Source organism: Rhynchophorus ferrugineus, unplaced genomic scaffold, assembly GCF_030347505.1.
Source record: "Rhynchophorus ferrugineus isolate W39M unplaced genomic scaffold, kcgeb_rfMv2 rfM4, whole genome shotgun sequence".
NCBI lineage: Eukaryota > Metazoa > Arthropoda > Insecta > Coleoptera > Curculionidae > Rhynchophorus > Rhynchophorus ferrugineus.
The window spans coordinates 18,563,190-18,576,208 of NW_027472583.1; the positions used below are offsets into that span (position 1 = coordinate 18,563,190).

General features: G+C 30.5%; 1 protein-coding gene across 1 annotated transcript; it reads right to left on the minus strand.

The window, feature by feature from the left end:
• Window positions 1–1,863: 1,863 nt before the first annotated feature.
• On the minus strand, window positions 1,864–9,602 carry LOC143195254 (uncharacterized). Its single transcript, XM_076402246.1, has 10 exons — window positions 9,493–9,602; window positions 8,049–8,167; window positions 7,837–7,985; window positions 7,666–7,787; window positions 5,866–5,961; window positions 5,579–5,795; window positions 5,342–5,520; window positions 2,650–2,848; window positions 2,250–2,563; window positions 1,864–2,120 (listed from the first exon to the last, which is right to left on the minus strand). Exons 1-10 carry the CDS (start codon window positions 9,554–9,556, stop codon window positions 1,918–1,920), a joined length of 1,662 nt encoding a protein of 553 aa, XP_076258361.1. The 5' UTR covers window positions 9,557–9,602; the 3' UTR covers window positions 1,864–1,917.
• Window positions 9,603–13,019: the final 3,417 nt, after the last annotated feature.

The window sequence follows — 13,019 nt, forward strand, 5'->3', positions numbered from 1 at the left end:
TTCAGATTGCTGATTCTGTTCATCTTTTACTAATAAATTATTATTTATGTTATCATTTATGAAATAACGAAGACGAACAAAGGTAAGTTTTGGTAATGTTTAAGGAAATTTTAAGGTTAATCTTACCTTTATATCTTTCTGTCATAACGGAATTTAAAAGGGATAAATAAAACTCAAGTTATTGTTCGGCTAACAGAATTTTAATTTTTACGAAATGATTTTTTATCCGTTGTTTTGAAAGTAACAAAAGTTGTTGTCATGTCAGACAATAACACATTAATTGGTTATTAATTAATAACATTCATGAGTAATTCGCAGTCACTTCCATGAAAGCTTCCAAGAAAATCAAGATCCCTTTCGTTGGCTAGCTAACTTGCGTTATTAAAAAATAATCTAGCTATCGCCCTATCAAAGAATCTCGGAATTTGGAAGGGTGAAAAACACTGACAATTTCTGATGTCAAATGAAGACCATCTGGTATTGCCGAGTCAATTAATGTTTTAATTACTTGCCTTTATAGAGTTTTCCGAAATTTATAAACGTCCGTTGTCTAGTTTTGGATTTCTATATTATAAATATTTCCTTTTTCTAAAGTAAATTCAACATTAATAGTTGATTAAATATCATAAAGCCTATATTTATGATCAAATAGAAACATTATTTATATATAAATTGGTGCTAAAATACAAGGGAATGCTTTGTGAAACCTTTATGCACACATTTATGTTAACTGATTTTTAACATTTTATATCAATTTATCTGTCTTGTAATGTAGTCAAAATATGTTTCTAGGTGCTGAAACCGGAATTAATATACTTTTTATCATCATAATATGATATCAATATTTTGAAAAGAGTTTGGTTAAAATTACAAATACGAAAATAGATAGAAGTAGAAGAAAACATAGAAATTTACAAATAAAAAGTTACAATTTTCATTTCAAATAATATAGGCGTTTTAATTAATGTATTCTTATTATTTTATGCATTTTCAAAAGGTATTTATGGAGAAAAAAGTCATAACCAGAAGGCGCTACTCTTGGCGAGTAGCCCTGGATGCGTCCTGTGGCTGAATGTTATCATATAAGAGAATGATGGTACGTTTGTTATTGGCTATTATTAGCTATTATTGGCTTTTTCTCTGCAACTCTACACCTCCCTAATCGCCTCATATACACTCATACGCTTGTGTAAGTATGTTGGGATGTATGTTTATGAAACTATATATTTATCCGACAAGCAATGAAACTGCTGTTAAAATTCGAAATGGCATTTTCAGTTAATTCCTCTTGTAGTAATTGTCCCATATTTTGGGTCTTTTCCATTGTATGGAAACAGTTGTTTCATTAAATACTTATCTGTCTGAAAAATCTATGAGAGTTTGAGCTGAATTCTCGTTGAATGTCTTGAAATTCATTGTCTTTGCACATTTTGGTCCTCCAGGAGGTTTTTGTCATTGACAGTGGAATCACAACTGTTAATTCGTTGAAACCAAAAATCGACAATTGAGATATGACTCAACAGTCATATCACATTTTCAAATTAATCAACAAATGTAATGAATGTTTAAAATTTTGAGTCTTTCATAATTAGCGTCTATGTACATTGAACAGTTCAATAATACTAAACAGAAAACTGTTATTTTCTATAGAGAAATGTCATAATCAATGAATTTAACATTAAACGTAATAGCCTATTAGGTTTTTATAGGTTTTGTATAAAAACCACCTTTCAGTTTTAAAGATCCTTTCAATGCTCGGTTCAAACATCAATTGCAATCCCATGATGGTTTCGTTTGGATAGAGTAGAACATCGAGAACTTGCTCAATGTCCATATTAAATTATATTAGTATAAAAACAATAATTCTAATGCTGTGTTTATTCGTTGAAATGTATCTAACTACTAACTACAACATAATTATGCGGCCAAAATTCTCCTAATGCCGATGTTGATCTGGTTCTTGAATTCAGGATCACGCTCCAGCTGTTCGATGAGGCTGATATTGCGGGTAGCCATTGAGTAGTCATTTAAGGTTTTGAATACGGCGTCCAGCTGGGGCACTTGCTGGATGAGCTGGTAGGTTGGAAGCTCCAACGGTGGTGCGTTATTTGGCCGTAATTCTGTAATAAATAATAATTTTAGTATCTCATCACTATTTCATAAAAACTTATTCCTGAGTCATTTTGTTAACTCTAGTTAACACCAACTTAATTTTAGTCAACTCTGAGACAAATGATATTAAAACTTACGAAGTTCTGTTCCTGGTGGCAAATTTACAGACGGTATAACGCTTCTAACGTAACCAGGATCCCTTTCGTTGGCCAGCAAGCTTACGCTACTGGAAAACAATCCAGCCATCGCCCTATTAAAGAATCTTGGAATTTGGAACGGTGAAAAGACACTAACGATTTCTGATGCCATACGAAGACCGTCTGGGATGGTCGGGTCAGTTAGGGTTTTGATAACCTGTCCCATGTTGACTCCGTAAATCTTGAACGGTTTACGATAACTAATGCCTTCAGTAAAATCAACTAGTGGTTGTAGTTCGTAGCCTCTGCGGTATCTAAATGAGAAATATTACAGAAACTTAATTATTTCTTTTGATTCAGTTCGATTTATATAAATTTATTAAATCTGTCTAAAATTTACTTTTGATTTTGGTTATTGAATAGGTCTAGTAAAAGTTGAGATCCTTCCTGGATGTGATCGTTGTAACTGATTTTGACAGACACGCGGAGGCCGAAGAAACGCAACACCATGTTGGTGATGAATTGGATACCAGATTTGATCACGCTGATGATTCCTTTTGCTACGAGTTTCACGATGTGGAAAGCGATGGTAAAAACACCTGCAATTTGTTTTAAAGTATTAATCATATGACTCATATGATTCAAATCATATGATGAAATATTATGATTTACACCGCGTTTTTATAACATTAATAAGATTTCGTATTGTGAATTCCTTATCCCATTCTTAAAAAATAAATATTTATTATATATTTAGTAAGTCGTCATTCGATATGATAATGATACACTATAAGTTTTACTCCCGATAATGGTAGTTTAGTCTAGTTGTGGTAGTTTCTTCATTGTGATGGTTCCTAACTTCATTCCTTATTTCGTTTTTACTTTTTGATATAATTTTAAAACAATATATAAAGTTAATCAACTAATCATCCAACGTTGCCAAAACAAGGTTCTTCGATTGATTACCAATGCCTATCGCTACTTAACCAACGAAGAATTGCACGATGATCTGATGATCTGGAAATCAAATGGATTTGCGAAGTTATCCTTTTTTTGATGATTTCGCCTTGAAACACGAAAGAAGATACTAACTAAATAAATCATACTAACGTGGAAGCAATACAACTGCTGGACAGCCCGCAGGATGTCAGGAGATTGAAGCGAACCAAACAATACGAACTTATAGAAAGTGTATATCTTTAGTATAAACTATAGCTATAAGTTATTACAATTTTATAATTGAGGAATACATATTGATGTATTTTCTCGCACTCGTCTTGTTTGTGAATTAATCCAAGTACAAATGAAAAGTAATAATAAATTAATTTATAATTAAGATTGTACTAAGAGTATTTAATAAAGATGTTATAAATTTATATATATATATATATATATATATATATAAAGTTATTATACATTGTTAGCTCTTAGATGCTTCAAATAATTTTTGTGTGATTTTGTTTTTTGTTTAAGTGTTTCTGTTATTTACTTTTATTTCCGATTATCATGATTATCATCATAAAATGTCAGGCTGTGATCGACCCCAGCTCTTATGAATTTGGATATTGTTAAACTTTCCGTGTAACAACTGTAATTCCGTATAATTTTAATCCATATCTTTTTTTCGGTTTGACTTATGTCCATCCTAAAGGTCAGTTTCGTTATAGATGCTTGTCCAAACCATTGTCTCCCAACCAAAGTTGCTGTACTTTTTAATTGATTCATTGTTGGTTCTTTATTAGAAAATTAATTTGATTTGCCACAAACTTCGGTAATACATTTTTTGTGGTTTTTGGTTAGTATTCTAATGTTATTAAAAACCACTATGAAGTTAAAGATTGGCCAAAAAGAACAGGCTTTATTTGTGATAAATCAAACGTTAAATATAAACCTCGCATTCCACAAGAAATGTGAATCTTCCACCTTTTCGGTTTGGTAATCTCTAAAGAAAGTAATTCAAAGATTTTTAGGCAATCTTTAAGTTAAAAATGCCGAGCTTTTAGTGAATGACGTGTTACAAAAATTTAAAGCAAGAAAATACATTTTTTGTATTCTCATTTCAATTTTTCCCTCCTAATCTTGCAGTAAGGGAGTGAGTGATGAAGAAGGTGAACGTTTTCACTAATATAAAACGGATAGAAGAATGTTTACGCTCGTACTGCTCGTTTGTAATGAAAGAACATTTTACTACTCACAAGAGTCATTAGTCTATTAATATTACGTCATTTTATTTCAGAATATATGGCTCATTGTTTCTTAAACTTAAACCTGGACTACTTTGTTCAATTGTCTATTTATAATATATATATTACTATGTCTTTATAAAATTAATAATATATATAAATAAATATGATTTAAAATTTTCATAGAGGCTTTATTTATGTATAGCACTTTAATTTATCATAACTTTCAAATAATACGTGTTAGAAAAATCCGTTTAAGTTTTTGTGTTCAGCAGGTACAATTTGACAAAAAAGCCATTCTATTTAATGTTATAGAACAAAAAAAATTGTGACAGAGGGTTATCATAAGATAGTTTGACAATCTTTCGACATTTCGGTCATTAAATAGAGTGACAGTGGCGTTAGTGATATATTTTTAGGACTCTTAAAATGCACACTAAGAATTTGGTTCGATAAGTGCCATTTGTCTGTGAAATGCCAATTATCAATTTTTCAGTACAGCATTTTAAAAGGAATAGTAATGCTCTTTAAAGTGTCCATCCCTTGTCCATAGTTGAAGTGAATAGAAGTTTTAAGAATATACTTTAATATACAAGATTTCAGTAAAAATAATTAAAAATAACAATAAACTATAAGTTAACTCCAAAAGCATATGTTATCAATAGAAACATATTAATAGAGGATCATGATTTTATAATAAATAGAATATCAAAACTACCAAAACATTAATTTCACTGACATATTATACTTGTTAGTCATATGTGAGTAATGAGTTAACATGACAGTGCGTATAAATAAATAAATAAAGTAGCAGTTAAGTGAGTGCCAATAAACTATTTTTTTATGATTGTCGCAAAATTAATATAATTTCTATATAAAGTCTTCCAAAATGTGTATTGTCTAACTCACCTGCTATACCGAAGAGTACCATTCCACCTAAACCTGCTATTATTTCAAAAATAATGAAAGGTGATGCCAGCATGAATCCTAAAATATCTGCTAAAGTTAGTTTCTTGGCGATTTCATATAATACCAAGAAGAACGCCATGAGTCCATTCAGAGCGACAATGATAAGACCCAATGGAATCCTAAAAAATATATTTTTGTATTTTTTTGTCAACTAAAAAAAAAACATATGACACTGACGATATAGCAGCGGCTATTAAAGTTACTACGCCTCCAGCTATTTTCAGGGCGAAATTAGCGAGGGTCTTGAATATTTTCCAGATCGCCATTATTCCGGCTTTGACGACCAAAAATCCTGCTGTAGCCAAAATAACGAATGGTGCCAAAATCATACTCATAGGTTTCATGAGTTCAAGAAATACTGCCATAACTCCCCAGACCAGAGATCCTGCTGTACCTGTAAATATAATATACCATCGTGCATTATATAGTAATATTTATTATCTTTAAAATGTGTTAGTACTTACCTACAGCTTCGTTTACAAAATCAGCAAAATCGTTTCCGAAAGAAAGTGTTGCTTCACGAAGAAACAAGTTAGGATTAAAGTTTCCTCTATAATTTCCTACAAATAATGAAAATAATTGTTTAGTTAAGACAGTATTATAAAAGGTTAACTTGTTAATAATGTCCAAAGTGATTAGTTTGATTCTTCACTCACTTTAGTTTAAATGCTTTCAGTGATATCATAATTTTTCATACATAACAATATTTATTTTATATTTAAAAAGTCATGATACGATATAATAATGATACACTATAAATTTTACTCTCGATAATAGTAGTTTAGTCTAGTTGTGGTAGTTTCTTGATTGCGATGGTCCCTAACTTCATTCCTTACATTCTTTTTACTTTTATACAATATATAAAGTTATTATACATTGTTATCTCTTAGATGTTTGCTTCAAGTAATTTTTGTGTGATTTTGTTTAAGTGTTTTTGTTATTTTCTTTTATTTCCAATTATCATGATTATCATCATAAAATGTTAGCCTTTGGTCGGTCACCGCTGTTCTGGATTTGGATATTGTTAAACTTTCTGTGTATTGTTTTGTGTGATATTTTAATTCCGTGTAATTTTAATCCATATCCTTTTTGTGGTTTGACCCATGTCCATCCTAAAAGTCAGTTTCGTTATAGATGCTTGTCCAAACCATTTTCCCCCAAGCAAAGTTGCTATACTTTTTAATTGATTTATTGTTGGTTTATTATTAGAAAATTAATTTAATTTGCCACAAAATTTGGTAATATATTTTTTTGTGTTTTTTTGATTAGTAATATTGTGTTATTGTTAATCTGATCTCAAACAGTCAAGTTGAATATAGAATATTGTGTTTACTATAGTACAATATTCTAAATGTACATCGCAAAATTATATTGCACACTAAACGGATTTTTGTCTCCTCAATCTTTGGATAAGTTTATTGTTGTTAAGAGGTAGGTTTAGAGGTATAGTATTTATACATTTTCCCTCAAACCTTTTAATTTCTCCGCATTTCAAATATACAATGGGACGTTAATAATGCTCTGAACAATTTTGTTTTATTAAGTTTGAATCATATTGATAGTGGATTTCTTTGGGCAATATTATAGTTGTACATCGTAGATCTACACTGGCTTCGAAATTTGTTTCCATAACAATTTGTTTTGAAGTTTGTTTTTTTTTGTTTAATCAATTTGTTTGATCTATTTAAATTAATTATAATGTATATTAGCAGATCCTTAGTATTCATTGGACTTTTCAAAGTGACGAAAAACTCAAATGTCGACTGGTATGGCGTTCGTATCTTGAGATGCGCATAGGATTTTGTTCATTAACTGTCTTGAAAAATGCAAACTATTTAATAGTTAATTGGGTGGTGAAATATCTAAAAAAGTCCCCAAATGAAAAGAAAAGTGTTCAATGCAAAGCCATATTGCTTCAACCGTAGTCCACATCTGCGTCACAGTAACTTCCAGCTATTGAAGCCTATTTTGAAAGCTATGACAAATTGTTTTACGAGAAAGCTAAACATAGAAGAGCACTGAACTGATTCGTTCTACTCTTGAATGAGAGTATTCTCATGAATAATGTTGAATCTTTCCTAAAGGTTATCTGTCTTATTATTTGGGCTTGGGACTTATTGGGTTCTACGATGCATAATATCGAGCTTGAAAAATAATAAATCATAAAATACAATTACGTGCCACTATATATGTTACGCAATCGAGTTAGATAAGATTTACATTTACTTAATGACTGATAATTGAGATCATGTTTGAATACTAACCTAGGTTGTATTCTGGATTATAATCATCGAACCTAAAACTGTTGTCCTTGTACCTCTCAAAAGCATGAGATACGTTATATTCAGCAAGGATGTCCGGAAACTCTAAATTTGATGTTGGAGGGCTAAAATGAACAAACTTAGAGAAGGATTGAGGTTTTTTTGTTGATCTACCTGTTGACTTGCACTCCTGTGTTTGATTCATTATCCAGTATAACGCCATTACCACCTTTATCTAATATGGCAACTTTTTTTCCAATGTTATCGACTACAAATCCGGTGCCTTTCGTTATATTTAGTATGGCCATTTGGTAAGGGACTTTCTGATTGAGACATGGATTAACGGTGAGCGTATGTTTTTAAATCCCTATGTGAATGTTACATACCGATGATCCATAGAAGCATAGGTTATCGTTAACACCATCCAGTTCACATTTGTCCGGTTTTTGATAGGCATATCGACGGCTTCGAAGTACCACGTCTTGTAACCGTTCCAGTGAAATACCTGTTGTGTTAATATAGAATAGAATTATTGGGATTCAATATTATATTATCAACGTAAATATTAGTCACTCATTTTTCCAAAAATAACGTTAGAAAAAAACATCTAATAAAAATCCTTTTTAATTATTTTGGAATTTTTAAATTTCTTTGAGAATGTAAACTAATAGTTTAGTATTAGTTTTTAAGAGACAAAGAGATATTGCTCTACACGCACTTTCAACTTCTAAAATCATACCTCATAGACAAGCAGATTAATGCGAAACAATATGACGAATAAACTGATCTACATCCAATATATTCAGGTGTTATATTCCATTGTGATATATATTGTACACAGATGACCTACTGACCTCAAGAACAATACTGTTGCAACATTTGCTGATGATACAGCAGCGTTATCAACATACGAGGATCCGATATCAGCTACAAGAAACCTCCAACTTCATTTAAACAAAGGCGAATTGTGGTTGAAAGCATTGCGTATTAAAGTAAAAGATTTGTCCCCAGTAAAAATGAATAATAACGAATTACCGCAAGCAGACAATGTTAAATATCTGGGAATGCATTTTGATCGACGCTTAACATGGAATAAATATATAGTGACAAAACGTAAACAGCTTGGGATGAAACTAAACCAAATATATTGACTGATCCAATTTTCCTTAGATAACAAGGTTTAGCTGTATAAGTCAATTTGGCCCATTTGGATCTATGGTATTGAATTGAGGGGTACTACTAGCAAATTTAGCGTTGCTATTCTTCAGAGGTTCCAGAATAAAGTGTTGCGAGCCATCGTAGATGGCCCATATAACATCTCCAATACACTAATTCGGCGCGATATTCCTTTGGAACCATTCAAAGTATTAGTGCAAAGTACTTTGAAAGACAGTTAGTGCATCCAAATCCACTCGCCAAACTGTTAAATATGCACGATAACAGTGAAGTGCGTAAGCTCAAACGCAAACTACCATACGAACTGATTCATCGACATAGGGTGACATATAATAATCTTTAGGAAAAGTTAGAATAGTCTTTAGAATAAGTTAAGATAGACTTTAGAATATCTTAGAATACTAATTGGATTATGCATTTATACAATAGATGACTTACTGAAGCGATCTTCTACATATCAGTATAGTTATATTATATAACGGAAATCATAAAAAATACTTATTACCCACGGACAGATTGTTGAAGTTCTAAGAGATTAATAAAAAAAAACAAAGAGTTTACATGTGTTTAATGTATTCACTATGTTTCGTTTTATGTTAACTTGTTATTTTATTTTTAAATTGTAAGTAGTAAATGTTATTAAGTTTTACTTACCATTTGATAGAAATGCACAGTTAATAAAAAATAAAAGAAACGCTAGAGCTCTCAAGAAAGTCATGATTCTTCCTTGGTGCTAGCTGAATTGGAGTCGGTATGGCTTCTGTCTGTACTTATATTAGGATTTTGACAGATTCTTTTCGTCATAGGTACTATTAATCAATTAATTGATAATTGTTTCCGGTGTATACAATTGAGACATAAACCGAAATGGCAAAACATTATAATCCAATATATTCGATAATAGCCGTTCGATTATTATTTATTCTTCCATTGTTTTTGAAATGCGTAAAGTCGAAACAATTTTTATGACAGTTTTATCGCCTTTCAGTAATTATATATTTGCTAATTGTTATCGTTTCCTTTGGTTAATCGGTTTTTCTTTTTAAAATCTTGAGAAAATATAATAAAATATTAATAAACTCATAGGAATGAAAATATAAATATTCGAAACGAAATCGCAGATTTCGGCTATTTAATTATCAAAAAATTAAATTCTGCAAGTAATAATTGACCTCAACAAACGAACAAAATAGATAACGAGCATTAGAAATAGATAAGGAACGGAACAAGATGGTTTAAATTTATCAAAGTAGTAAGGGAAGTAACATACCAGCGTACATTAAGAATTGATATATTATTTCATCCTTTAGCTTCAGGTCTGCTACCTTCTCAATAGAGTGAACAGGAGATGCTAACAGTGACTAAAAAGTACCTATTCATTGCTATTTCATCATTAATGGCGATGATAGTTGAAGTGAGCGCCTAACTGGATAATTGCATGATAATGATATTCAAATATTCTTGAAATGAATAACTGTATTGAAAAATGAAACTCATTGATACGGATATCATGATTCAAAGGTATGACAGCATTGACTGATGGTACTTCAACGTTGAAGATTTTATATTAGATACATTTGATAGTTCATTGTAAATCTTTGCTTTGAATATATTTTTATCAAAGTTCAATCTTTAGAAGAGTCCTTAGAATTGTCTATTTTAGATATAGAGATAGATTGCTTTTTACATGGCAATCTTTATATTTTCACAGAAAATAACGAAAAAGTTTATAACCTAAAGTAATTTCCAAATAAAAAAATAAAAACTTGCGCGTCCCATTTTCTTTAATTTACAGTTTAGTAGAATAATCCAGATGAGATGAGCAAGATATAATAAGAACAATAGCGATATAAAACTACTATCATGCAAAACATTGAGGCCTCAGCAGCCTCAAAATATTGTATATAAGTCTATATTGTAAAAATAGCTAATGTATTGTTTAAGAGTGTCTTAAGATATAAGAGTTAAGAATAGTTTTATTCGGTGTATTTGTGTATATTTTCGTCAGGTTTTAAAACAACATAAAATAAGATGGGTTTTTGATTAAATCCAGGGAAAATATCATATACACAATTTAACTTAATACCTACCTAAACCTATTTATCTATTTATAGTATTATTTTAATTGCTACCAACTGATCAGTTTGAAGTTAGTGACGAGCCCAAACAATACAAAAATAATAATATAATTTTGCGACATATACAAAAAATTAAATTCCGAACAAAACGAATCGACGTTAGGTATTTTAGTTTAGGTAGGTATTAAGCTAAATTGTGTATATATAGTAGAATATAAAATACGTGTAGTAGATTGGTTAAATAATATTTAATTAAGGTTTTTGTTTATTTTCATTTACTTATTACAACGATTAATTTGTACATATTTTATTCTGAAAAGTTTTTTTTTGAGTTAAAAATCTGAGTTTGATTATTTTAAAATTTTTAATGAGTCCCTTATTTATTTTTTGAAATCGGTTCAATTATTTTTTTGAGATATTTTTACTTGACTTCTTTACACTAAATATTTGTGACCAGTTATTAATTGTTAATTCCGTACGCATTGCTTAACAAGAGCGGGATTATGTGTGCTGTTGCTGAGAATGATATAAATAGTTGGACATTTAATATAATTGTAGTATAACTAAATTGGAAACGCTAGAAAATGTACTATATTAATTTTGTAACAGATGGTGTAAAATGATAGTATATTAATTTTTATAAAAATAAAATCAATGTTGAAATCAGATGATCTATTAAAATATTGGTTATCTATCTGTTATTTAAAGAATTCTTTCCCTACAGAGGATACAAAAAGAAAGAAAATTGTTTATATTACTTATAAAGATCACTTAATAAATCACTAGTCTAAACCCACAATTTTTAGAGAAAATTCAACTTTATTCATTAAGATAGTGTTCTTCAAGAGTGATACATTCAGTCCAGCAGTCTTCAATTTTTTTTATATTTTATCTTAGAACTATTCGTCTTTTTTTTCAAAATAAACTTGAACTAAGTCACTTCGTTATTTGAGCTAAAAGTCCAGAGGCTTCTGGAGGTAAGATCTGAACTATATAGCGCGTGTAATCATTAGGTACGTCAGGTTTTAGACTTTAGTTTTTGTATTTATTCTTTTTATGTTAAGCTTGCAAAAGTAAACTAACTCTGACACAAGCACTGTTTGCCATAAGCCAACAATTTATATTATCTCCAAAAATGTTGTAAATTAATAATGATTTACAAAACATCATATACAAGGCGGAGCAAAAGTCCCGATACCATTTTGATTGCCTATAACTTTACTTAAAGAAAAGATAAGTAAGTTTGGTTTCCATAAAAAGTTTATTTGGTCTTTACATTTCTTTTTTGTTATGATTGAAAAATTATATCGCCTAAATAGTGACCGCGATTCGCTATGCAACTTTCGGCACTTTTAAGGCATTTTTAATGACATCCTGCAACATCTGAAGATCTTTAATATGTTGAGTCGTTTGGGGCTTATTTACATAAACATTCCGAAGGATTTTAAAAAAGCGCATAATAAAAAGTCTGGTGGTGTTAAATCCGGAGACCTAGCTGACCATGCTAAATCGCCGCTTCGCAAAATTAGTCTTCGTGGAAAAACGTCAATCAATAATTGAATTGTTGAACGAGCTGTGTGTACTGTGACCTCATTTTGCTTAAACCATATGTCCTCTACTCCTTGGTCTTTCATTTCAGGCATAAGACAATTTCGAATCATGTCTTGTTATCGTTCAGCAGTAATAGTAATTGCAATATCTTGGTAATTTAAAAAAATATAGACCAATGATGTTTCCAGCATAAATACCACACCATACAGTTGTTTTTAGTGGATGCAATGATGTTTCATGAATTAATTGAAGATTCTGTGTTCTTCAACACCAACTGTTCTGTTTATTGACATGGCCACTGACATAAAAATGGTATTCATCGCTCATCAATCATGTCATGTCAATTTAGACGAAAAATCTTCAATTTCATCAGACAGCCTTAGGATTGCATTGCTGTACTTAACCCATTGATCAGGATCTCTCGGTAGCAATTTTTAGATTAATTGAATTTTGTACGGGAACATTTTCAAATTAGTTTTCAAAATTCGCCTTAAATTGCGTGCAGAAATGTGTATCTGGGAACCGCGTCTCCGAATTGATGTTTCTGGAGAC

Bases quoted from the DNA above. Each gene is read 5' to 3' on its own strand.
- LOC143195254 (XM_076402246.1), bottom strand. From the start codon at position 9,556: ATGACTTTCTTGAGAGCTCTAGCGTTTCTTTTATTTTTTATTAACTGT. The intron at 2,564-2,649 runs GTAAATTTTAGA...TTTCTCATTTAG, and splicing joins TTCAATAACCAAAATCAAAA to ATACCGCAGAGGCTACGAAC. The intron at 2,121-2,249 runs GTAAGTTTTAAT...TATTTATTACAG, and splicing joins GCCACCAGGAACAGAACTTC to AATTACGGCCAAATAACGCA.